The following is a 26,348-nucleotide window of genomic DNA, read 5'->3' as shown; positions in this document are numbered from 1 at the left end:
TTCCATGGTGTTGCTTTCACCTTTTTCTCACATCAACCCCTCGAATTATTATTGTACAGTGTTCTAGGAGCTGGCTAGATAGCTCAGCAGATAAAAGTGTTTCCTACCAATCCATGAGTGACATGTATGCTTATTTTAAAAGTTAAAAATATGTGCCTGAGGCCTTTTGTCTTAGCGAGTCAGGACAGCTTGTACTTTCCTTTAAACATGTATCTATTGCGTCCACACAGTGTGGGGCTTCAGAGAGCAGCTTGCAGTGTAGTTGAGGAGTCAGTTCTCCACCATGTGGGCCCCAGGGGTGGAACCCTGGGCATTAGCTTGGCAACAGGCACTCGCTTCTGGGCCGTCTTCCAGCCTTACTCTTCGGCATCTTGCAGTCGCCTTTCTATTTTCACTGACTGTGAAATAAGAGATAAAGTAAGTGTCCCTAAGTTTCTTTTCATTTTCACCTTTCTTTTACCTCCCCCTTCTTGTCCAGCAGTTAGAATTCCAAATGACAGTTAAGAGAGAACGAGTTTGTGATGTAAGACTTCCCGCTCTCTTGCCGATGGTTTTATTCTGGAGGAGGAGGTTGAACTTATTGAAGGAGAAACCGGTAACATTGCCATGTTGTTGTTTCTTCAGGTGTAGGAAGGCAAAGGCCAGAGGCCCCAGGTACGGGAGTGTGCTCAGACACTGAGCAGAGGGAGGCTGAGTGTGTGCAGGTTTGGGGTCACTAGCTAATGCCTGGGGAAGGCAGGTAAGCTCTGCTTGGCCTGTGGCTGGGCGTGCTTGCTAATTGTAATAGCCGAGCGGCAGCATGCCTTTAGTTTTGCTCCAGAAGGTTTTTAAGAGTTGTGATCAGGCTTACTAAGTAAAAATCATGGGAAATTGCTTTTGTTTACCTGACACCTATTCATGATCATACTGAATTGAAGGTTTAGGTTTATCATCCTGGAGCAAGTAATAGGACTGGATTAGGATGATAAAGAATGTAGTAAAATAAAAATGTTGGTTAGTATTTGAACTGAAGAACCAGCGTCCTTAAGTAAATATGACTTCATTAAGGGAAGTTGAGTTCATTGAGTGTTTGTTGAGTATACAGTAGATATTTATGTCTATGCTGAGGCTCAGAAGGTGGTTGGAACTTGATTCTTGGCTTGAGGATATGACTTACTGTGCAGATAGCTGTGTATAGAAGAAAAGCATGGGGAGTTAAATTATTGAGCTGTGTCTAAGTTTACAGTAAGATTTCATTTGAAGAGTGGAAAGGTAACATGGGACAGCTTAGCCAGGAGTTGGCTGAACAGTGAGGGGCCATGGCTGGGAGAAAACCTCTCAGCAGTATGCTGGTGTACAGCAGGGTCGACACTTTCAGAACGTGCTGAGATGCTGTGTGAGTGCAGAGAATAGGGGGTGGGGCAGAGAAAGACTTGCTAGGGCCTAATTAGGAAAAGCTTTGTTCATTGTGTAAGGCTTGTGAACCCAATGTAACCATGAAGGTCATTGCAAGGATGGAGAGAACTCACAGTGGTGGAAGTGAGGTGTCTGAAGGTAGGAGTCAGAGAGCAGTAGGATCCAGTGAGAGCCTAGGACAACTAAATAGTTAAGGCACAGGTAAGCTGGGCTTCATAGTGTTGTCTGTATTGTATGGTGGGGTTCATTGATACAAATGCGGATTAAAGACTTTTCATGAGAATGTTAAGTTTATAAAAAGTAACCTGTCAGAGTTGTTTCTACACTATCACACTGATGTAATCTGGGAACTTTTTCTATCCTTTTTTTCATAATGGAACAATTTTTCCTCATTGGGACACTTTTCCTTTGCAGATAACAAAGCAATTCTTATGAAGTACAGACAGAATCAAGGCGTTGTTGTGTTCAGGATGAGTAAAGCTGAGGACCTGCATTTAGGCACCAGAGAGAAGGGAATGATGTAAAAATATAGAAGAGGTGGAATCTTAGGCCTCAGATTTAGCAATGGAAACATTAGTTTTAATTTTGAAAATGAGTATAATGTGATAGGCTTAAAAAATCGGAAATTAACAGAATTAGGAGGTGTGGATAGAAAACTCCAGACCTGTTTGGCCAGATACTACATTGTCTAAGTGAGAACGTGAAGGGAGAAAGCTTTGCTTCCAGACACATAATAGTAACCCCAGAAATTGGTCCGTGAGCACATGCTGGGTTCTGGGACTGAACGGTCAGGTGCGTATGAGCAGCTGTAATGCCATGTTCTCCGTGCTTTATGAGGAGGTGTCTTATGTTCTGCTTCTGCAGTGCACACACTTTTAATACAGTCTCTGCTGTGCTCTGGTAACTATTACATCTATCTTCTTGTTCAAAATCCACCGATTATGAACAAGATTTATGCAATTGAATTTGTGTTAGACTTCAATGTTGGGGTAAAACAATTGAAAAAAGGAAAGGCCACACATAACAATGATGGCACATACCTTAAGTTCCAGCACGCGGGAGGAAGAGACAGGTGGATCTCTGTGAGTTCGAGGCCAGCCTAGTCTACAAGAGCTAGTTCCAGGACAGGTCTGAAAACTACAGAGAAAATCTGTCTCAACAAAACAAAACCAACCAACCAAACAAACAAAAACCAACAAACAACAACAACAACAAAAAAGGAAATGGCCTCTTGTGACTTTAGCCTTTAAATGCCCAAATTTTTTTATATTTGAGGAAATCTTTCCATTATCACTTAGTGACTGAAAATTACTGTTAAGTTCCCAGTTCATTTTGCTACTGCCATGTCCCTCCCTCCTTTTGTATCCTGAACCTAGATACCTTTTTTCTGCTCTTTTGAATAAAAATTTTGTAATTGTTAACAGTCCTCAAAGAAGGACTGAATTTTGGAATTACTTAGAATCCTGAACTATTTCCACAGAATCTTTTTCTAAATTAATCTTCTTTTTTTAAAAAATGATTTTTATTGAGCTATATATTTTTCTCTGCTCTCCTCTCTTCCTCTCCCTCTCCCTTTTCTTTTTCTGTCTACCCTCTCCCACGGTCCCCATGCTCCCACTTTACTCAGGAGATACTGTCTTTTTACTTCCCATGTAGGTTAGATCCGTGTGTGTCTCTCTCAGGATCCTCTTTGTTGTCTGGGTTTTGGGATTGTGAACTGTAAACTAATTCTATCTTATGCAAACTTGGTAGAATTAAGCTTTTTTTGTTGTTTCTGTTTTTAGCCTAATAAAGATATTATGGAACAAATGGAAAAATGGTAAGAGTTTAACTTTTCATTACTTTGGTGACTCATTCCTACCAAATTTGTGGTGACAGAGTTGTTAGCTGTAATAATCTAGGTTCTTAAAGTACTGTTGTGTTTTGTGTGGAAAAGAGTGTTCTGGACTGGAGTTCAGTCGGGGCTACTGTGTGGTCTGTTTGTGGGTGTCATGACTTGTTCAGGCAGTTGTCATCCGTAATTACCTGAGCATATTTTACTTATAACACCATGATTGAGATCCTCAGAAGTCTTTCTAGAATTAAAAGTTCATAATGAATGAGGGACAGAGGGGCTGATCTGTGTAAAATACTTAGGAATGATATTTACCTTGATCAAGTAGTTCATACATATGTTTTAAATTTATAATTTCAGCATTCAAGAAAAAGATGAAAAGTTAAAGACGGTAGAAGAATTACTTGAAACTGGACTTATTCAGGTGGCCACGAAAGAGGAGGAGCTGAATGTAAAGCATTTTCTAGCTTGTTTTCCTTGTGTTATTTTGTCAGCATGGAAGGGTTTCTCTGATTGTTTTCCATGCTGCATGCTATATGTTACAAGTCAGAAACAATTTCATTTAATTTAAATGGTAGTTCTTTAAAAACTGAAAAGGGATAGATGATTGTAGTATCCACCACCTCAGTTGGATAGATGCTGTCACTACAGTTTGTAGTGTGTGTTCCTCTGGCACCCGTGTTCAGATTATAACCAGCAGACATCCTAAATCTGTGACTGGCTGTGGGGTGAGAGCAAGTCAAGTACAGCTGCTCCGTGCTCAGTGCCCCTTACTAAATTACCATGAACCTTTGGGAAAGTAAATTAAAAGGTGTAATTGAATTTATAACTGCTGTGGCTTAGCTGAGAAACGGCACACTGGGTCTTTGAGGGTGTCGGCACTTCAGTGGAAATGTATATGGTGATAATTGAACTTCTGAATGGTTGACTAACTATCAGATTATAAGAAAAAGGGTAGAAGAGGAAGAATGGGCTAGCTTATTTTGAACTAGCGAGTGTTTCAAGAGTAAAAAATTATGTTGAGCTTATGGTTTTGAAAACAGGCCATAAGAACGGAAAACTCAACCCTGACGAAAGAAGTTCAAGAGTTAAAGGCCAAGCAGAGTGACCAGGTAATTCATATTGTGTAATGCTTGCTGTTGATCCTACACGTTTCTCCTTATAGGAGGCACAGCTGGTGCTTGAATTGCAACACTCAATTGTTTCTTTTCCAAGACTGAATTTTTCAAGTAAACTTTTAATCAATGAATCATTAGTGACTTGAGTGGTAATAGAAGCTGCTGTTTATTGAAAACTGTCTGCATGCTAGGTAGGCACTCTGTGAACTACTCCAAATAGGATTTCATTCTTTTTTTTCTTTATCTAGTTAAATTTACTTATATTTTATGTATATGAGTGTTCTGCTTGTATGTGTGTCTGTGCATCACATGCAGGCATTGCCCCTAGAGGTCAGTAGAGGGCGTCAGATGGCCTGGGTCTGGAGTTTGAGATGGTTGCGAGCGGCTGCGTGGGTGCTGGGTTCTCTGGAAGAGTAGCAAGTACTTTCAACTTTTGAGCCATCCCTCTAGCCCAGCTTTTTTTTTTATTTAAAAAAATTATTATTATTGTTGGTGTTGCTATTTGTAGGATATATGAAGGTACAAATGTACCAGAGATCGCTTGTGGAGGTCACAGGACAACTTAGGAAGTGCTCTCTCCGTCCACATTCATTACATCATCAGGCTTGGGTGACAAGCACTTTACCCTCTGAGCCATCTTGCTGGCCATTTTCTTTCTTTTCTTTCTTTCTTTTTTTTTTAATACAACAATAAAGGGTTTTGACTACACATATAAATCAAGTCTAATGACTGCAAAAAGACTACATGAATTGAGACAGTTTCTTAGGTGTAATTTTTTCACCTGGTTAGAATTACTAGTTAATTAAGCATTTACCTAATGATTATTCTTCTGGGCTGCGCTCAAATCTGCTTATTTTCAAAATGTTCCTCATTTTTACCATTATGACATTAAGAAAATCTAGAATTTCTGGGCTTTTTCCTTTTTGATTTTAATTTGTATAATAACAAATTTAGGGATTATGTATTTCCCAGACTCACTTATAATTTTAAAAGTTACTAAATTATGCATCTTTCTATTTCTAGGTTTCTTTTGTGTCTCTAGTTGAAGAGCTTAGGAGAGTGTAAGTGATAACATTGTTATAAATTGTGTTTTTTTTTTTAACCTATTTTCTTAGTGCTATTAAATGGAGTTTTCTTTATTTGGAACAGTTGACATACATTATTACCCCCCCCCATCCTTCCTCCCCCCCCCTCCCCCTACCTACCTACCTACCTACCTATCTTCTATAAGTGACATACATTACGCCCCCCTACTTCCCCCTATTTCTCACACACTCTCCCTTTCTAGTCCAGTCTGGCTGGGATTTTCCCTACTACTTAGGCCTGGTGTCTTAATTCCTGCTGCTTTTCTGTCACCTTCCTGAGGACTGAGATAGTGTATACACCACTCCTGACTCAGTTGAACCTGCATTCTAGAATTTCTATCAGTGAACTGAGGGACATTAGCATTGCTATCCAAATTGAAGGATTTTATCTTTTTAAAAATCCATTTTCATAATTGATTCTTTTTTTTATGTGACATCAATTGTTAATTTTCCGTGTTTAGCAGAAGCTGTTACAGGTGAGCTTATGTTGTATAGTAAGCTCAAAATCCTTTAAGCCCATGTCCCTGGATAGAGCTTGATCCTCCCTGGTGTTGGAATTTAATGGCACACATGGTAGGTGTCCTGTGTATTTTGAAGCACACCACCATCTTCTTGTATGCACAGATTTCTAGTGGCTGTTGATTACATTCTTCCTGAAAGGGGCATTAAGTATTTTCTCTGTTTCTTGTCTGTGAAATTGGATACTGTTTCACTTTCAGTTGAAGGAGTTGTCATGTTCTCATGACATGGTGCTGTTTTTATGCTTGGCTGGTGGGTCTCAGCGATTTTTAGTCAAGTTAATATTTGATTTGTTTGTTTAAGGATCCATGAGAAAGATGGACAGATCAAGTCTGTGGAAGAGCTTCTAGAAGTTGAACTTCTCAAAGTTGCTAATAAGGAGAAAACTGTTCAGGTATTAGGAGAGAGAACAGTGTCTGGGCTTTCTGTTCAACTTGAGTTAATACCATTTGATTCCATGTTTTTGTATGTTGCATTTCTTTGTCAACTTCAGTGTGTTTTCCATTGTCCAATCTTGTCTGTTTTATCATTGTCAAGGCTTTGAAACAGGAAATAGAGGTTCTAAAAGAAGAAATAGGAAATGCCCAGCTTGAAAAGGCTCACCAGGTAAAAAATCCCAGAGCCACAGCATGGCAGACTTAGTAGTGCCTATGTTATTTATGAGCTACTTTTAAATTTGATTCTTCTTGCTATTCAGAAAAACCCTTTAATAACTTACTACAAGTATATTTATTTATATTCCTTTTTAAAACCTTTTACTAAGGCCCTCTTTTAGAACAAGTTCTCTGTGTTAATGTTTCATTTTAATCCGTTTAAAAAATGCAAAATATACATCACTGGTAAAACAAACTGCATGGACCAGAATGTATTGTTATAGAATGTGTATTCATCCTCTGAACATAGAAAATAAAAATATGAGTTTCCTTGGAGATTCTAGAAGTAGACTTTTTTACTTGGTAGATGGGTTTTATTAAATTTAATCTGATAAGTCTTCATTAAAATGATGAGATTGTGTGGAAGAGATAATTTGTTCATTCATTGAATTAATGCAACAGCCTGTCAAAGCCCCATGCTAGGGTTGGAGATAGTGTTTTGTGAAGAGCTGACATCTGAATCAAGGCCTGAGGGAATGGGATACAGTGTTAGATTGCCTGTGACTTACTAGAAAGGAAGCCCAGGGCTGGGGAGGGTAAAGTGCTCATTGTACCAGCTCAGGATTGGAATTCAGATCTCCAGCTTTTCTGTAGAAGCTGCGCGTGGCAGTACACAGCTGGAGGACAGACAGGAAGATTGTAGACCTCACTGGCCAGTCAGGTTCACCAGGTCCAAGCGGCAGGTTCAGTTCAGAGACGATTTCAGAGCATGGCGTGAAGAGCAGTAGATGGCTGTAGATTCACAGTGTTGGCCTCTGCCTCTTTCGCACATTTAACACAGAAAACCATAAACAAATAGCATATATAAGTAAGTAAGAAATTAAGGGAAACACAGAGCGCTGTAGAGCAAATGTTCCTGAGGACCAGGCTGGAGAATTCTGATACTGCGTGGAAGTGTGTGGAGATGGGAAGACTCATGTTCTTAACTGTGGCGATACCTCTTTATGCAGGCGTGCTATTTATAATCATCATCATTACTTTGGCCCTGGAACTAGAGAAGGTGAAATGTAAACTCATCTAATTTTGGCATGGACAATTTAGCTTGGACTTTATATTTTGAAGTATACAGGTTATAAAGATTTACAATATAAAGCCTGATTAGTTCAGAGAAAGGGTTTGAATTGCGTCTTTGTCCTTTGTGTTGTAGTTATCTGTCGCCTCTCAAGTTCAGGAGCTTCAGAACTTGTAAGTAATGTTTGTCTCATTTTCCTGTAAATATCTCTTTTCTATAAGTTAAATTGAATGAAAATTGTAGCTTTTTTATAATTTGATTTCATTGTTTTGGAAAATACTGAGTTTTTTCAAAAGTCCTTAGGATTTTTTTGTTTGTTCGTTTTTGTAAGTCTTTGATTCTCATCATATTTTAACAGCTTCTAGTTTTTTGTGGGAAGGATGTGGTGATATGAGAATCCCTATTCTTTGGAGTTATAATTGTAGTATACCTTAAATACAGATGATGCTTCTTGCATATTTTAATTACCATGTGAAACTGGCCATGGAATTGACACCTGAGCCGGTTTGCTAAGCTGTGTGAAATTCCTGATTCTGCCTATATGGGATGGTGTGGGGTAAGAGTAGAGCTCCATTAATTCATCCATTCTCTGTGTTCAGTGATAGCTTGACTTTCTTTATCTTACACTTTTTAATTTTATATCTCAAATTTTGTATTCTTTTATATTAAAATGGTTTGTAGAAATATTTATTTCTACAATAGTACAGTGAACTTGGACTACAAAAACACCTGGGTATTTTTAGTCTTCAACACTTTTGCTTTTTAAGATCATGTAAAATTTTTACTTGTCCCTCTTAATAACTTGCCAGATTAAGAGGCAAGGAAGAAGAGGTGAACACCATGAAGGCTGCGTTAGAAGACAAAGACAGAGACCTGACAGATAGAGGGAAATGGATACAGGTGAGAAGCTGCAGACAGAAGTGAGAGTAACCCTTTCTCTGCTAGTTGAGTATGAATTCATGTCTATTCTTTTTAAGGATCTTCAAGAAGAAAATGAATCTTTAAAGGCTCGTGTTCAGGAGGTGGCGCTGCCTGCTTTGCCAGAGGTACAGTGAGCATGAGTGTGCTAGGGAAGCAGTGTGTGTCCCGTGTAACACTCTAGAAAGCAGGAGGGAGACCTTCTCAGTTTGTGTGAGGTGCCATAGTTCAGTTATTGCTCTTGTCAACTTTTATTACTGTCAAGCCAAGTTTAACTGTCTGATTTGTCAAGCTGATAGTGCAAGCATTTCTTTTTCCCTTCTTTGTCAAATAGACTCCAGGCTTATGCTTAACTGTGCTGCTTATTTGGTATACTAATCTAGGATCCTGGAACTCACTCTGTAGACCAGGCTGGCTTCGAACTCAGAGATCCTCTTGACTCTGCCTCCCATGTGCTGGGATTAAAGGCCTGCACTGCCACCACCTGGCTTAAAAAATACTTTTTGAAAGATAAGTTTGCTCAGGAAAACTCATTCCCCCAGGCTTGTTGGCTCACACCTGTGATCCCATCCCTTGGAAGGCTGAAGTAAAAGGGTCACTGTGGGCTTGAGGCCAGCCTGGGCTACATAGTGAGCTCCTGTTTCAGAAATCTACAGAAAGGGATAAAAAGCATTTCATTTTTAAATAAACAACCTAATCTTAAATTTAACACGATTATAATTTATTTTATAGTTGGGTATAATGTCGGCATGCATTTGTTTTGATGATGATTTGTTTTGATGCTAACATTAAAAGGTAAATCTGTTTCTTAGGTGTGTTCAACATCACGGTTTGAAGAACTTGAAAATATGTAAGTTTGCTTTTAGCTAGTATTTTGATGAGGTGTGCCAGAATGTGCTTAAAATTAACTTTGATGGGTCTCTGATATCATGGTCATTGAGTTCATGGTCAAGTATTAATTAAAGTCTAGAGACAGATAACAGAAATTCCTGCTTGCTGAGTAGTAAAGCAGAGACCCTTTAAATGTGTTAGAATACCTAAAGACTTGCCCATTTTCTCTAGTATTCTTTCTGCAAATGTAGACTTTTTCCACAAATTGTTCAATTATTATAAAGAGGAAATCAGTTGATTTCCATTTAATAAGTAGATAATCCTAGCCATAACTGATCATTGGCATATCATAATTGTATTTGCTTTTAGGAAACATGGATCTTGTCAAGCTAGTTCCATGCTGAATAAAAATATCACCACCCACAGAGATCTGCCTTCTTAGGTGTTCATACCAGAATAGTATTACAGTGTCATTTTATCCTGCAGAAGTCATTATTTTGTGAGACAGAGTCTCATTTTGTTGCCTAGGTTGGCTTCAAACTTACTAGGTAGATCACCACCACACCCAATAAATGTTTGATTTCTTTCTTTCTGTCTGTCTGTCTGTCTGTCTGTCTGTCTGCCTGCCTGCCTGCCTGCCTGCCTGCCTGCCTTTCTTTCTTTCCTTCTTTCTCTTCTTTTTTTTTTTTTTTTTTTTTTTTTTTTTTTTTTTTTGTGACAGGGTGTCCCTCTGTAGCTTTGGAGCCTGTCCTGGAACTAGCTCTTGCAGACCAGGCTGGCTTCCAATGCACAGAGATCCGCCTGCCTCTGCCTCCCGAGTGCTGAGATTATAGGCGTGCACCACCACCGCCTGGCTCAAAGTTGTTTTTCTTAAACTACATCACAAACTAAAGAATTAAAACTAGGTCCCACGTTTTTGGAGAATCACTTTAAACATTGATTGTATGTGTCCGTGTGGTTTTGTGAGCCATGGCGTGTGTGTGTGTGTAGGCTAGAGGGACAACTTACGGGAATCAGTTTTCTCCCTCAGCCGTGGTGCAGTGAATCGAATTGAGGTTGTCAGGCTTGGTGTCAAGTGCCTTCACTTGTTTGATGGGCCAGCTCCTTGGCCTGAGGAGGATTACTTTTGAAGCTTTTTTTGGGGGCAGGATATCCGTCAACATTGATTGACATTTGTTTAAGAAGAGCCTTCTTTGAACAGTATCTTTAAGATTATGAAGATTGCAGGTTGTGTTTTTGAATACAAGGGACTGGCTTTTCTGGGCATCATAATTTTGTATGTATTTATAGACCTGTTCACTGAGTAGCTACCAGGATATTTTTCTCTCATCTACTAGTAGGAGCTTAGCGATACATTTATGGCTTCTTGCAGTGTGTATATTAGCACTAAAGTATATAGTTTTAGGATTATTTTTATTCTTAATTTTTCTTGACCTGCCCTGTCATTTCCTTTTTAAGACAGGGTCTCACTGTGTAGCATTGGGTGGCCTGAGATTCAGACGATCTCCCTGCCTCTGTCTCCTAAGTGCTGGGACCATTGGGTGTGCACAGTGTACCTGGTTCTTGACCTTTTCTTTGGTAAATAATAGACTTTATTTGGGGAGAAGCTCTTTTAGATCCACAGAAAAGATTGAGAAGTCTAGTTTCCTTATCACTGCTCCGTTTTCTCCTGTTACTAACGTGTCAACCCTTACCACTGCTGAACAAAAAGCTATGGTGTTAGCGGCTGAACACTGTGTTTTCCATTAGCTCTTAGCATTGTTTAGGAACAATGCATCGTCACTGTGTCATGCAGGGCAAGTTTTCTCTCCTTCAAGGATCCCACTTGTTAACCTTTTCATCCCTCCCTCCCCCTCCCCTTCCCAACCAGTATCTCCCCTGAAACTCTAGGGTCTTCCTCTGTAGTTTACATTTTCCAGGAGGAGGGACCTGGTTGGAGCCTTGCAGTACATTCGGCCCTCTTAGATTGACTTCCCTTGGGGGAATGCATCTAAGACTCACCCTGCCTTTCTACCATCCATTCCTTTTTTTCCCTTTCTCTTACTTTGTTTTTATTCCTCCCCTCCTCCTTTCTCTTCCTCTACCTTTTCTTTTTCTTTTTTTCCCCCTTTCATTCAGGAAACAAGGTTTCCTTTGTCGCCCAGCTGGCCTTGGATGTACTTGTGGTCTTCTTATCTCAGCCTCTTGAGTGCACTCGTGTGCCCATATGTCTGACTTTCTTTCCCTTTTTTTTTTTTAAAATTTTACTGTTTATGTATGCCTTTGTGTCATTTTTTTGTAAGTACCTATAATTTCTTGACACTTTTTAAATTAATGAAGGATAAAAGTAGTGTTCTACTCAGCAAATACTTGATGAGTCTTGTATGTCTTTAGACACTGGGGACACTGAAAAGGATAAAGATAGCTTCTAGCCCTGAGAAAATAGACACATCCTTTAGTGGTGTTAGGTGTTGAGAGAGCTCTGTTGTTTAGAATGGAAAAGGCAGTTGAAATTGGCTTGGGCTAAATTGAAGCCTTACGTGTGTGAGGGAAGGCTCCTAGATAAAGGTGCTTGCTCCCAAGTCTGAAACTCTGGTTGAGAGAGAAACTGACTTCTTGGCACTGTGGTGCAGAGTCACACAGGGCACCGTGCCCCACACACGGTGGGAGAGAATTGACTCCTGTCAGATATTTCCTGACTTTTAGTGTGCACCATGGCGTCTGTACACCTGCTTACCCTTCACTCCATCTTTAGAAATAAACTACAAAGTTGAAAGAAGCAGAAGTATCAAATTAAACAGTGTGTACATATCTTTAGTACAAGGATGGAGTGTTTTTTAACTTCTAGGGTTAATGAATTGTGGCTAAGACATTTTTTTAAGTAGGATTTTTTTATAGTAGGTAGCTGAAATGCTGTTTTGTATTTAGCGTTTATTTTAGTTTTTTCACTTGTGCAATGACATACTTACTTAAGTGTTAGAGTAAAGTATGTTGTTTTAGATTGTTTTTGACTAGGAAATAGAATGCTCTTGAAAATACTGTCTTTTAAAACAAATCCTGAGTAGATAGAATACAGAAGGAAATGGCAGTAGGCATTGATTGTGCTGCCTTTTTTTCAGGGATGGTAGCAGAGTCTGGTTTTGTTTTGTACAGTACTAAATAAGGTCCTTGTAAAAATTCTAGGTTGAAAGAAAAGGAAAATGAAATTAAGAGAATAGAAGCTATATTAAAAGATACAGAGAGTGATCTTTTCAACAAATCAAAGCTGGTACAGGTAAGTGTGAGTTCTTAAAATTAATTAGTGGATGAGTTATTATCTTTGATGATTGTTCAGGTTGTGGGCTGGTTCTGTCTTTTGAGAAAGTGCTCAGTTTAAGTTCTGGTGTTAAGACTTTTCATAGAAATGCCTTTCTTGACTTTTTAACAATTTGTTTTGTTTTGTGTTGACCAAATCCAGGGAACCTAAGGCCTTGTACATGCAAGACAAATGCTCCATCTATACTTACCTACATCACTAGTTTTTGATTTTTAAAGTTTTTTTTGAGACAGTGTCTCAGCCTGGCCTTGAACTTGCTATGAAACCCTGACTAGCCTCTAACTTGTGGTCCTCCTCTTGTATCTAAGCTGGAGTATTGGAATTAAAAGTGTGTGCGTCACCATGCCCAGCTGCCCTTTACCTTTAGTGAGTTTGTTCATTATATACTGTATAAGCAATCACAGCTGATGAAGATACCTGGAATATTTAGGGTTGTTCTCTAGTTACAAGTATACTTCATTAGCTGTGAATGTTAATGTATTTTGAATACTATTTGTTTTATTCTTTCTTAGAAGTAACATTTTGTGTTAATGTTTTAAACAAGTTTACTTTGTTTTCAGAGCGATTCCTAGTTTAAAGAGAAGCTCAGTTTGCACTTTCTGTGTAGTTACTACTCAGAGTAGCCACAGACATTAGCCGGAAGGGGTAGTGAATCTGTCGCAGCGCAGCTTGCAGTCAGTGCCTTGGAGCAGCCTGGTTCATATTCATGCACTAGGCAGAGCCGTTGTCTGCCGCAAGCCCTCTCTCACTAAGTACAGTTATGTTCAGGTTTGTTAGGCCAGGCTGAATTGCTCCTTGAATGTGTTCTTACTTAAGCTACACTCTTGCCAACAGGACTGTTTCCCCTTCATGTCCAGCATTGGCAAAAGGTGTAGACATGATGTCATACTTAAAAAGAAGGATCATTTTAAATGGCTTTAGATTGAGAGAAGTTGAGATTTCTTAGTATGTTTAAGTCATGTGTATGTTAATTGAGCTTTTAATTTTGTTCTACAATTGTTCTTCTGGGATGACTTAAAAAAGAACCCAACTTTAAGATCTTTTTATATAATATTAAAAATTGAAAATGAATGTTTTGTTATTATGAGGTTTGACTTTCTTTGACTCCCATCCTCTCTTCTAAAATTGAGTGTTTATACATTGAAATATAAACAGTTGAAATATAAGCAATTCCTGTTTTAAGTCATAGGAAGAAAGCACTCTACTTTTGTGATTATGAACACTTTTGTGTTTCCTTTTAATAAGTAGAATTTTAGCTCATGTAGTTTACCGCACTGAGTGGTGCGAATAGCGTTCTAACCTTAGGAAGGGAAGCTAACTGTGCAGTAAATCTTTTCTGTCAGCACTGCAGTGCTCCCCACAGGATTTTATAACGGTAGCAGCAGGCATCTCAGGTTGTCGCTGCCCCTGTCTGGAGTCTGTTCAGATTACTAAATGACAGAAGAGCCTGCAACAGTGCTGCAGTGTGGTGCTTGAGAAACTTGCCCTAGCAGATGCATGCCACCCTACACTAGATCTTAAAGGTGTTGGGCCAGTTTATTCTACGGAAACATACCCCCTTCCAAGACTAGGACTAAATAAAGTTACTGTAATTTAATTTAGTAGTGCTTTTTCTTTTTTTTTTTTGGCTTTTTTGTAGACCAGACTGGCCTTGAACTCACAGAGACCCACCTGCCTCTGCCTCCCGAATGCTGGGATTAAAGGTGTGTGCCACAGCCCGGCTGGTAGTGCTTTTTAATTTGGCCTTTTTCATCTTTTTAAAATTGTTACTGTTTTGGAGTTTTCCTAGACTGTATGACATTTTAAAAACTTAGAGAAAAATCAAAATCTCTGTCTAGATATTCATGTTTAATTTTTGTTTATAGGAGGTACAAGATGAGAATAAATTATTTAAATCCCAAGTTGAACAGCTTAATCAACAGAACCACCAACTGGTAGGGATTATTCCACGTCTCACCTTTTCCTATATTGGTAGCTATTTCCAATTACTCTTGTTGTTTTTACATGTTCACAGAGAGTAAAAGTAATGTTACTATCAGTGTTCCAGCTCGATTATATACATACATGTGTGTGTTCTGATCAGTGTTCCAAGTCTACTTACTGTATATGCACGTGTGTAAGAGTGTGCTTTGAATAGTGTTCTAGCTCTATTATATACATATGTGTGTGTGTTCTGATCAGTGTTCCAGTTCTATTATATTCATGTGTGTACTTGTGTGCTCTGATTAGTGTTCCAACTCCATAATAATGTACACATGTATATGTATGCTCTGGTCAGTATTCCAGCTCCATTATATTCATATGTGTGTGTGTGTGTATGTGTGTGTATGCTCTGATTAGTGTTCTAGCTCTGCTGTGTATGTGTGTGTGCATGTGTGATCATTGTTTTCACTCCATTATAATATATGTGTGTGTATATATACACACATGTGTGTGTGTGCGCTAATTAATGTTATAGCTCTTATATAATATAAACACGTTTGTGTGTCTCTGTGTGTGTGTCATATGCACTGATGAGTGTTCCAGTTCCATTATAATATACACATGTGTGCATGTGTACTCTAGTCAGTGTTCCAGCTTTATTATTCTCATGTGTATGCTCTTATCAGTTCCAACTCTTGTTATATACAAACATGCTAATGTGCCTGCATATGCCCCAATCTTACAGAATGCTTTTCTTAGGAAGTCAGCTAATGTCTAGGCCGAGGTGTGTTGAAATCTAAGTTCACGTCTATCTTTTCTCCTTAAACAAAACATCAGTAATTGGAAAGAAACTGACAGATATATAAGATAGATGTTATAAGTAATGGGCTAACATTAATATGCCATTTAATATATAATACTGTTTGGTAAGAATAAACATAAGGTATTTTAAGAAGATATATGTGGTATGCACACTTTTTTATTTTTTGCATTTTGGAGGTTGAACCTACGGGCCTTTTGCATGCCAGGCACGTACACCACCACCGAGCAAAGTCCTATGCCCTTCCTCATGTGTGCCACCCATTTTTTTCTGAACATGCGTGGGTAGATCAGAGACAGTCCAAGTCCCTGTTGACAAAATGGGGCGGAGTTTAAGAAGACCAGTCATCATACTGTGTTTCCTTCGCATGGTATATAAAGTCACTTTTTTACTAGATGTGAGAGAAATCAGCTTTTTCATTTTTTTTTTTGTTGTTGTTGTTGATTTTATTTAGTTTTAGGAACCAATATGAAAAGTACCTTGGTGTTTTACAAAGTAAATCCTTTATGGAATGATAATGAAAATTGAACTTACCACTCAGTATACCTTATAAATTTGTATATGTTTTTATTAAAACCTCTTGATTGGGATGCTGGCATAATTTTGTTATGTTCTAGAAAACTTTATTTTGACCTAATATTTAATTCTTTTAATAGAAAGCTTTATTTTGAACTAATATTTAATTCTTTTAATAGGCATCTTTTCCCTCTCAGGAAGAATTACAAACCGTGTAAGTAATGCATTTATTCAAAGTTTGGTGTGTTATATAGTTAAATGCTGAATTACCTTTAGACAGGGAATTTAATGTAATTTCATGATTGTCTAAGTGCTCTGGACTTCTGGCTTGTTGACAGTTGTGCCTTTCTGTCTAAAGCGCCTTTTGAGGCTTGTCTCCCTTCCAGTTTTGTGGAGGGAGGTGTTTCTGTAGACATTCGGAGAACTCAGATGGGCAGAGCTGTGCTCTACAGGATTTCCTCAGATCAGCGCAGCCTGCCTTGACCCATTCTGGACCCATGGTGCAGACTTTGGGTTTTTAGGAAACTCAGAGTTATTAGAGTGGTTGCAGTTCTCTTTGAAAGAGACTTGTTTGTTTGTTTGTTTGTTTGTTGTTTTTAAGATACTGGAACACTCTTATTGCTCTTGGATTTCTCTCAGAGGCTAATAATTGAAAGTCATTTCTGCTTACAGTATGTTTGAAAATGCTAAATACGAACCATTTTAAGTATGTCAATAAATGATAATAGTCTAAATGTTTTTCCATCTTGACTTATTTGCAAACTTGCCCATTTAGTAGGCTAGTTGTTAGTTGTGTAACTGAGCCCTGAGTTCAGCTGTGTGAAGGAAAGAGCCTGCAGACATTTTCTCTAATGAGCTGATAGTATTTCAGGCTTCAGGAACCGTAGCAGGTCCAGTTTCATGCTGCTACTCTGTTTTGTGTACACATGGGTTTTATTCTTGTTTACATGTATGTGTGTTTGCCTGCTTGTCTGTCTGTGTTTCATGGAGGTCAGAAGAGGATGTTGGATTCCCTGAAGCCCCAGAGTGGTTGTGAGTGTCCTGATGTGGGTGCTGGGAACTGAAGCTGTGTCCTCAGCAGGAACAGCAAGTGTCTTGACCACCGAGCTATCACTCTAGCCCCTAATTTAGTTTTGTACACATTTTTAAACTGTGGAGGCGGGATGCACACAGTGGTGCTCACCTGTAACCCCAGCCATTGGGTGATGAGGCAGGTGGACCACTTGAGCAGTGAGTGTTGGACCGACCTTGCCAACATAGATTTTGTCTTAGCTCCCCCCCAGAGATACCCCACCCCTTAAACCAAAACCAATAGTATTACTGTATTAGTCAGACTTGTTACTGTGACCAAGGTACTTGATAGTCCATCATCGTTAGCTCTACTGATGCTGGGCTATAATGGGAGAAGAGGATGTTAAGAACCCCACCTCAGAGGACCTGGACTGGGAACAACGTAAACTTTTCAGTGGCCACTGCTAGTGATACTCTTTTCCCATATGGGTCTAACAGACCCTTTCAAAATAGCACCACCACATGCAGCCATACTCCCATCACATGAGTCTTTCTGAGGAAGTAATTTCATGTCCAAAGTATGACAAACAGCTTTTAAGCTCCAGGACCAAGTTGGTTGTTGGTCAGCACTTTAGTCTTAAGAAAGTTGTTTGTAATTGGATATTCTGCTGCAGTATAACACAAGTAAATTCTGAAATTTTGTCTTTGTTTCTGCATTTCTGGGAAATAACTAAGGCATTGGACAGGACCAGGAGAAAAACAAAGCAAAATCAAAACCATGAATCCTAAGATTGGGTAAAAATAGCAATAGATGCGGGTTACTTTAATGTTGTTGGTTTAATGAGCTAATTAGTCATAACTGATTTCATTGCCTTAAAATAAAATGCTATTAAAGACTCCTTTGTCTCAAACTCACCCCCAGCCCCCCTTAAGACATTTCTACAGCTCAGGCTGGCGTTCAGTTCAGTGTGGGTAGCCTTGAGCTTTCAGCCTTCCTGGCTCTGCTACCCAAGTGCTGGTATTGCAAGTGCTGCACAGTCACACATGTGGGGTCATATGTGGGATTGAAACCAGGGCCTTATGTGTGCTCGGTGCAAGCCCTCTGCTGCCTGGGGAGCTACATCTCTAGCCCCAAAAATCAATTTTGGAATTAAGAATTCATAGGATTGGTTCTTTATACTAAACAGTAATTGATCTAAAATTACATTTTTTCACAGTATTACCCGTTTTTCTTTTGTATTAAAAATATTGAAATGTAGGTATCTGAATGGTATTATTGTTTATCTAATATTTAAGTTGTGTTATTGTTTATTTTAGATGTTGTTTATCTAAAATATATTTACATTCTGATTTAGAATTTCAGAAAAGGAAAAGGAATTAACTGATCTTCGCAATGAGTTAGATTCTTTGAAGAATGCTGTTGAACATCAGAGGAAGAAAAATAATGTAAGCTACTATTTATGAACAACAGACTTTTCCATTATAGAGCATTAGTGTTGGAACAGGGCAGAATTTTTTTTTGTGTGTGTGTGTGTCTATTTTTTTTTTAAATTTAGATTTCTTGATCTTTGTGTGAAAGCCCTTTTGATTTCTTCCTGTCTTTGGGGATGTTACTAGAGCAATCATTTTATTGCAAAGCAATTTTAGTAGTAAAACGATGAATTTTTTTTTATGTGTCAAAATAATTTAATTTTCCCTGTACATTTCTGTTCACATGAGAAATCAAGATGCACGTTTATAATATTTACCTGTCATGAGACATTCAAGTGAAGTCAGATGGCATAAGTAGAATTCAATCACTAGTGAAATGTTTAAAAATATAGATATATTAAACAAAAATGTCTTTATAAGATAAAAATAATCTTCCACAATGCAATAAATTGCAGATCACTGAAACTTATTTTAGTACCAAAAAAAAAAAAAAACCAGTATGGAGCTTTTAAAAAAAAAAAAAGCTTAAAAAGAAACCCCAAATATGGTTGATTTTGTATTAAAACCTTTGTTTAGAAAAATAATTCTTTCAAACTTGTTATTTTAAAAACAAAGGCATTTCCTTTTACTTAAACAAGGTTAAATTTTTGTTGTTATTTTTGTTTTTTTTTTCTGATAGACTAAAAGAATTATTAGTTCAGTCTTTGTAATTCAGCTTGCAAAGCCTACCTTGACTGTTCTTTTTATTTCGAGTGAGAGGCAGTGAAAATATTGGTAATTAAGTTTGCTAGTGGTCTTAGAACTGAATATTTGCTAAAATGGGAGTGACTACCAGAAAAAAAAACGTGCTGGGCGGTGGTGGCGCACACTTTTAATCCCAGCACTAGGGAGGCAGAGGCAGGCGGATCTCTGTGAGTTGGAGGCCAGCCTGGTCTACAGGAGCTAGTTCCAGGACAGGCTTCAAAGCTACAGAGAAAACGTGCCTTGAAAAGCCAAACAACAACAACAAAATGGGAATGAGTAGTTCTTTCCGAATGATAAGTCCTGGTGCCTTTACTGAGCAGACAGATAGTCAATGCAGCTGAGTTTCCTAAGTCCCCTCTTACCAAAGGCGGTAACTTGTAGCTGTGAGTGTTCCTGCTAGAGAAGTGTTTCACACAAGAATATGCTTTCTAATTGTAAGCAGCATCAAGATGTTATTAGATGATAGGAGAATATCGATGATAAATGCATTTTTTAATGTAAGTTAAATCTTTCAAAGTTTGTGTTGAATTGCTAATAAGTTGGCATTTTCTTGTACCCTGAGTTTGTCAAAATTAGGTATGTGACTGCTCTTTGTGTGTTACGTAATGTTAATCACTAACAGCATTACCTAGCCACAAAATTTGGCATGAATGGTCCACTCTATTTCTAACATTGTAACTGCTTTATTCCGGGATTCTGAGATAAGGAGGGCACAGTAATGGAGTTTAGTTTATTTACCATCGCAACAGCAGCTCTGCAGGTGTGGATTTCAAACCTGTGGACTTCGGTCAGGGCAGCGGAGGCCAGCAGGGTGCAGCATCAGCCCGCTCCAGTTCTGCTGCTCATTTGTTCCACACACTGGCCAGATTTCTTAACTTTCAACTGTAGTTTCCCATCTATAAAATGGGAATAATAATCTCATAAATTATTATAAGGATTAATGAGAATTTGTTGACTGCTAAATATGCAGTATTTGGCATCTAAACCTGTACTAAATGATAATTGTTGGCTTTTAATTTTTGTTTATTCCTAATTCTGAAGATGAATTATAGCATATTGTTTTTATTTGTGTTTGCTAAGGAAACATTTTCTTTCAGAGCTTGTGTTTAAATGGCCTCTGTTTCTCCTTAACGGAATGTCTTTTATCGTTTCTCTGCCTCATTTACTTCAGCCATCTGGCTAGTACAGTTGTGTCTGATTGCATGTGGGGTCCATGTTCGATCATGCCAAGATACAGAACACATGGGTTATTTTGCCATTCCTAGGAAGACTGGAAACATACCAGTTTTATTTAAAATAAGAGTTAGAGGAAAAAAGTGTTATGCGGCAGTGTAAAGTCCTGTGTGGGTGATGTTGAACTTCATTTTCAAATTACAGAAGTCTTTTGCAGTACTGTGTGTATTTGCTCTGTCCTTAGCTCTAATGCCTGAACTTGAAGTCATGACTGTAATTGTGGTTGGTGTGTTTACCTTCGAATGCTTTCTTCTTTGTCACATTTGCACAGTTAATTGTTCTTAAAAACTGACATATTTGGTGTTGCTTACTAAAACATGAGAAATGGGCATCTTTATTTTCTTATTCAAACTTCTAAACATTACTTTTGTTTTAGCTAATATACACATTTTCCATTGATATAATTTTGCAGTAACAAGCATTTAAATGCAGTGCAAAATATTGATGAAGTTTAAGGAGAAATCTTTCAATAATGGATAAACTGAAATCATTCTTTCTAAAAATGATTAGGAGCTTCGGGAGAAAAACTGGGAAGCAATGGAAGCATTGGCATCAACTGAAAAAATGCTGCAGGACAAAGTGAACAAGACTTCCAAGGTTGTAATTAACTCCCAGACATGCCCGTGCACAGAGAAAGTCTGCAGCTTGTTTAGATCAGACCAGAGCTTTCCTTTACTGCACTTTATTCATAGTCTCTCCTCGTTGTCCACATTTGTCATCATCTTCATCTGTCTGCTACTTGAGCCCTTACTTCTGGCCCGTCTGGTCTGCTGGGCGACCTTGGTGTTTTGGTGAGCACAGCTCCTGCTGTGTGCAGACCTTCCTCCTTCCTTGTCAGATGCTGTGTGCTGCTGGTATAGTTAGGAGCACTTTGATGAAGTCCCTCAGTCAGAGAAGTTGATGGGAATTAATGGAACAGATGTAGAAACCTATCATTTGTCTAGCATACCAGGAGGAATCAGGCAAGGTGGGAAACAGTGAAATCTTAAATAGTACAGAAAAAGTTCCAATTCCAAGTATTTTGCTGGGGATGATTCCTCAGAAGAGAGAGACTTAAAACTCTATTTTGAAGTGGCTGGGCAGTTGTGGCCCACATGTCCTGTGAAGTATGGAATATTAGTATGAATGGAGAATTATCTTGATGAATATAAAAAATACTTCCGACAAATATGTTCCCTTCATCTTCAAAACAACAATGGACATTCTTCTTGAGCCTTGTCTGTCCACTGGGGAGAAATGTCCTAATAGTGGAGCAGTAGACAGCAGGACAACTGAGTATGAATGCAGCATGAATATTGAATTTTGAAGCCAGGTTAATTAATGCCCCCATATGATCGCATATGTTTCCACATTCTGAAAGTTTTTGTGTGCCAAGGTAATCTATTGTGTTTTAATTACAAAGTCTTTTGGATATTTGAAACAATTTCTTAGTATCAGCACAATTTTATGATTTGCTAATTTTATGTATATTTATGTCCTTTAGTGCAGCAGATTTATGCTTACTGTGGTGAAAATTTTCGTCCAGTTTTAGGTTGAGAGAGTTGGCGGCTATTACTGCCAGAGGGATTTAGGCCAGAGACTGAGGCTCTAGCCACACAGATGCAGTTTAATTGTGAAGGGTTCCTGTTGTGCAGTCACCTGTCACAAAGGGAACTTTCTAGTATGGGCTTTTCATGTTTAGACCTAATGTGTTCTTCATGCATTTCCTGAACAAGGCATTGCTGCATCTTCTAATGCACAAAGGGAACTCCAGTGTGTGCATGATGTCTTGATGCTAATGATTTATGGGGAGTAGACTCCGGTCTTTCCTTAACAGAATTGAGTCCTTTCATAGCATGGATGTGAGTGATGTTGACTGACTAAGTGCCACACATTGTGATGTGACTACATAGAGCACCGTTAGTGTTTTTAGGGGCTAGAAAGAAATCAAAATGAAGACTAGCTTACTGTTCTTAGACGTTTGTTTATTTATTTTGAAGCAGGCTTTCTTTGTGTAGCTGTGGCTGTAGATGTTTAGTTTTACATTAACTAGATTTTTCTTCTCTTTTTTTCTCTCTCTCTTTTTGATTGGGTCTCAGTATGAAGTCCATGCTGGCCTGACACTTGAGATCCTTCTGCTTCCATTTCCCAGGTCTGGGGATTGCAGGCAAACTCTATCATACCAGCTTCTGGAGTTTTATGTAGTTATTGAGCTACCACCCCTAGTCTAGAGTTACTTTTATAGTAATAAATACTTGTTAGAAACTGTAAATGACAGACTTACATAAAAGATACTTTGCATATTCTGATCGATGGATCAATAATTCAGTTTCTAAAATTAGATCCTTTTCAAGCATTGAGTGGAAATTGCTATTTACAACCATATTTATGTCAAATGAAAACTTTGTAACTAAACATTCTCTGTAGAATAGTATGCGTGGTAGCTGTTGATTACAAGCTAAGTTTTCTACCTCTGTGGTTCAGGATGCTTCTATTTCATGTTACCTGTAGTCAGATGAGATCAGTCATCTTAATTATTTCTGAAATAGCAATTGTTTTCTTTAATTGCTATTTCATATATCTTACTTTGTGCAGTTAGGTATATACATACAAGTTTTTGGACTTTACTAAATTTTTGAAAATACTTAGTAACAGCTATTCTAAAACATTACCACTAATCTTTAATAGTACAGCACCTTGTAGTGTGCATAGAATATGAAATTTCTAGTTTCTCTTGTAATAATTTAGATTTTCATGTGGTTAACATTTTCTTAAATTGTCTTAAGTCAGTGACAGATTTCAAAGAGCTGAGAGATGGTTGAGGTGCTGCTTGCTCCCCTCTTGTCATTTTCTCGACTCCAGTAGTATGTGGAATGATTTTGTTGGCTTTGGTGTGCATTTTTATAGGTTTATAGTGTCTTTTTCTGTTTGTTTGCTTTTGAATCTTACAGAAGTAGTTTGAACATTAGATTTGAAGAGATATGTGTGTGTGTGTGTGTGTGTGATCAGATTATTTCCCTAATTTTGACAAACCATAATTCTGAGTTTATAATTGGAGTAAGAAATCAAGAAATTTAAACATTAGTAATAGTTGAAATTTACTGCCCACTGTGTATCAAAAGTATTCTTATTAATGTTTCTAATTAGCCCCTCCCCTCCCCCATTCTTACTTCCCATCACAACGTATTTTTCCCTTCTGTTTACAGAACAGGATAGTGTCACTGCTCTTTTTGGTAACCTTTATTGGTTGCTAAGCCTCATTTATTTCCCCCAAATATGTTTGTCTTGGTAAAGTCATGTGTGAGGTTTTGTTGATAGGAAGGGATGTGTGTGAAGTATTTCTGGAGGGGCAAAGCACTTTATTTCCAATGCCAAAGACAATCCGTATTGTCAGTTACTGCTTTGGATTTATTAACTCAGGTATTATTTAATATTTAGGATGTTTTAGAGATTCTACAGATTTTGTCTTTAAGGAAGTATGTTTTGCTTACTTCCTTAAAGTGACAAAAATTATAATTTTCAACATTAAAGTAAGTTTTAAAAATTGACTTTTTTCTTCATTAGAGTTTCAAAGGTCATAGCTCCCCCTACCCCCTTGCAAAATTGTATAACCATGTAAGTTTGACCCGGTATGTCTTCTCTTTAGGAAAGACAGCAACATGTGGAAGCTGTTGAGTTAGAGGCCAAAGAACTTCTCCAAAGATTATTTCCAATGGTGTCTGTCCCTTCTAATTTGGTAAGATAAATCTGTTGCTTTTTAACATTTAACGTGAATTATGTCGGAAGTTGTCAGTAGCAGTGGTTCATTTTTGGATTTGATTTGTTAGCGTGCTGAACTGCTCAGTGTCCCTGTGACTTACCAAGGCAGGTGTGCTTCTGAGTAACTTGGCTCACAGCTCATCTGTCTGTGCCAGAAACTTGTGTTGTATTTTATCAAATTGAATGGCTTGTAGATGTGTTTGGAAAAGAGTTTTTTTTCTGAATGGAAAACAAAACCAACAATAAAGTGACTACTTCTTAGCTTTACCAGCTGTCCTTCAGTGTATTCCACCCGGCGACCGTGGTGTTCAGCTGTTCTTCACTCCAGGTGTGAGGTTGAACGTGGTTCTAGTAGGATAGGAAAGTAGCTTGCTCAGACAGCAGCAAGTATTTGAGGGCAGAGAAGATCAGGGAATGTCTCTGAAGTTGCTAGAATGGTGAGATAGGCCTTCTTAAATTTTTACTAAGAAAGTGTAGGCAATGGGATGACAATCCCAGGACCCACTTCCATTGTCTGTAGTGCTCAGCCTTCCCCTTGCTGTGCCGCCCTCCAGTAAATACAGTAAATACACCTCGTGCTGTGCTGCCCCAGCCAGAAAATTATTTTCTTGTTACTTCATAACTATAATTTTGCTACTGCTATGAATTGTAATGTAGATTTTTTTTTTTTTTTTGGAGATAAAGATTTTGCTGAGGACTTGTGACTTACATGTTGAGAACACATGGCTTGGTACATTTTCGTAGTAAGACATTCTCATCTTGTTTCCTCTGTGTCTGGCAGGTGACTGAGTCTACGCCTTTCCTCTTCCCAGAATTCTCTTAGTCTACTCACCCCACCTATATTTTCTGTCTGACTATTGGCCAATACTTGTGACACAGTGTACAAGAGCATTATCCCACATCATTTCCCCTTTTTTTTCTGTTCAAAACAAGAACTCTGAATCTAATCTCCTTTGTTTAGCTTTTTTTCCTGACCATTATCCATAACAACTTGTAACCAATACTTGAAACAAAGATAAACATCCATTATCCATTTTTTGAGAATGTGCGTGTAGTTTTCGAGACTACTTCCTGCTGATTGGGGGCACTGATATTCTTATGGGGACCCAAAGGAAGTTTATGATTTATGGTCAAGTCCTGACTGGAGTCTTCTGTGAGGCTGGATCATCTCAGTCAGCAGTCTTGAGGCTGTTCTGGGTATAGACCTCAGAGGAAATGGCAACAGAGGTGCTCTGGAATGTTGGATCACTTGGGTTCATCTGCTCCTATCAGAGATTTCTCAGGGGGGTCTTCCTTGATCAAACCTGATTTTTCTTAACCCAGCTTCCCATTTCCTGTAGAAACAAAAGCAAAACCTCTTCTCCAAAGTAACATATCTTTTGACTTAAATTTTGAAGTCAAGATATTTTCAAAATATCTAGGTTGTATTAATCCAGCAGCATTTATAATCATGTCTTTTAGCAGTTGTTGCTCCTTCCTCAGCAGTCAAACAATTCAAAAACCACATCATAACATATAGTTTCCCAATTTTCAGTGTATTTTCCATCTTTATGTGGCTTTTTCTTTTTACTCCATTTCTTTTATTTTAATTTTTTAATTTTTTTGGTTTTTTGAGACAGGGTTTCTCTGTGTATCTTTGGCTGTCCAGGAATTAATGCGGTAGACCAGGCTGTCTTCAGACTCACAGAGATCTGTCTACCTTTGCCTTCCAAGTATTGGGATTAAAGGTGTGTGCCACCATACCTTGAACTCACAGAGATCTGCCTGCTTCTGCCTCCCAAGTACTGGAATTAAAGCCCTGTGCCACCACACCCAACTACTTTATTTCTTTTTAAAGTACTTTCTCTGTTCTTTTTCTTTCCTCTCCCAAACCTACATATATTTTTAAACACTGTAAACTGTTGAGAGGTATTTCTCATCTGAATCTTTCTTTACTGCATATTTATATCTTTTTCTGACCATGTGAATCTTTAATCTGCTAAGCAATAGGCTAGGATTAAAGCTGCTTCTTTGGTGGCTAGATTCACCCCACTCCTTACCTTTCTGAGAGTCTAGCTTCATGGTGGAGGTTCTGGTAGGAGCCACATTTATTGCCACAACTCTGTGGAGTTTCTAGTTCATGCCATCACCAAGAAGCATGCCGCTTCATATGGTTCATAAACACCATTTAAGTGTTTGGTGGTAGGGCCTCTTAGAAGAGCTGCCATGTGATTTTTGCTAATGTTGAGTCAGGAAGGCTTTAAGGAGCAATGCCTCTACTTGCTGCTAGTAA

At 38.3% G+C, this 26,348-nt stretch overlaps 1 protein-coding gene across 23 annotated transcripts in view; it reads left to right on the top strand.

Annotated features, from left to right (window-relative positions):
- The window catches only part of Ktn1 (kinectin 1), a 100,527-nt gene that overhangs the window by 50,691 nt on the left and 23,488 nt on the right, over positions 1-26,348 (top strand). For 10 of the 23 annotated variants that reach the window (XM_085698492.2, XM_085698494.2, XM_048430048.3 and 7 more), the window contains 16 exons: positions 3,180-3,214; positions 3,590-3,680; positions 4,273-4,341; positions 5,371-5,408; positions 6,255-6,345; positions 6,489-6,557; positions 7,752-7,789; positions 8,426-8,516; positions 8,594-8,662; positions 9,347-9,384; positions 12,528-12,618; positions 14,526-14,594; positions 16,099-16,133; positions 18,286-18,376; positions 20,849-20,935; positions 23,964-24,053. In XM_085698492.2, the coding sequence (XP_085554618.2) occupies positions 3,180-3,214; positions 3,590-3,680; positions 4,273-4,341; positions 5,371-5,408; positions 6,255-6,345; positions 6,489-6,557; positions 7,752-7,789; positions 8,426-8,516; positions 8,594-8,662; positions 9,347-9,384; positions 12,528-12,618; positions 14,526-14,594; positions 16,099-16,133; positions 18,286-18,376; positions 20,849-20,935; positions 23,964-24,053 (1,092 nt within the window). The remainder of the gene's footprint in view (positions 1-3,179; positions 3,215-3,589; positions 3,681-4,272; positions 4,342-5,370; positions 5,409-6,254; positions 6,346-6,488; positions 6,558-7,751; positions 7,790-8,425; positions 8,517-8,593; positions 8,663-9,346; positions 9,385-12,527; positions 12,619-14,525; positions 14,595-16,098; positions 16,134-18,285; positions 18,377-20,848; positions 20,936-23,963; positions 24,054-26,348) is intronic. The other 13 variants (XM_048430055.3, XM_048430053.3, XM_048430046.3 and 10 more) reach the window with 3 other exon arrangements.

The sequence above is a fragment of the Myodes glareolus genome, chromosome 12 (genome assembly GCF_982192425.1).
Source record: "Myodes glareolus chromosome 12, mMyoGla1.1, whole genome shotgun sequence".
NCBI lineage: Eukaryota > Metazoa > Chordata > Mammalia > Rodentia > Cricetidae > Myodes > Myodes glareolus.
The sequence above is the reverse complement of the archived record's forward strand: the minus strand, read 5'-3'. Positions and strand labels throughout refer to the sequence as shown.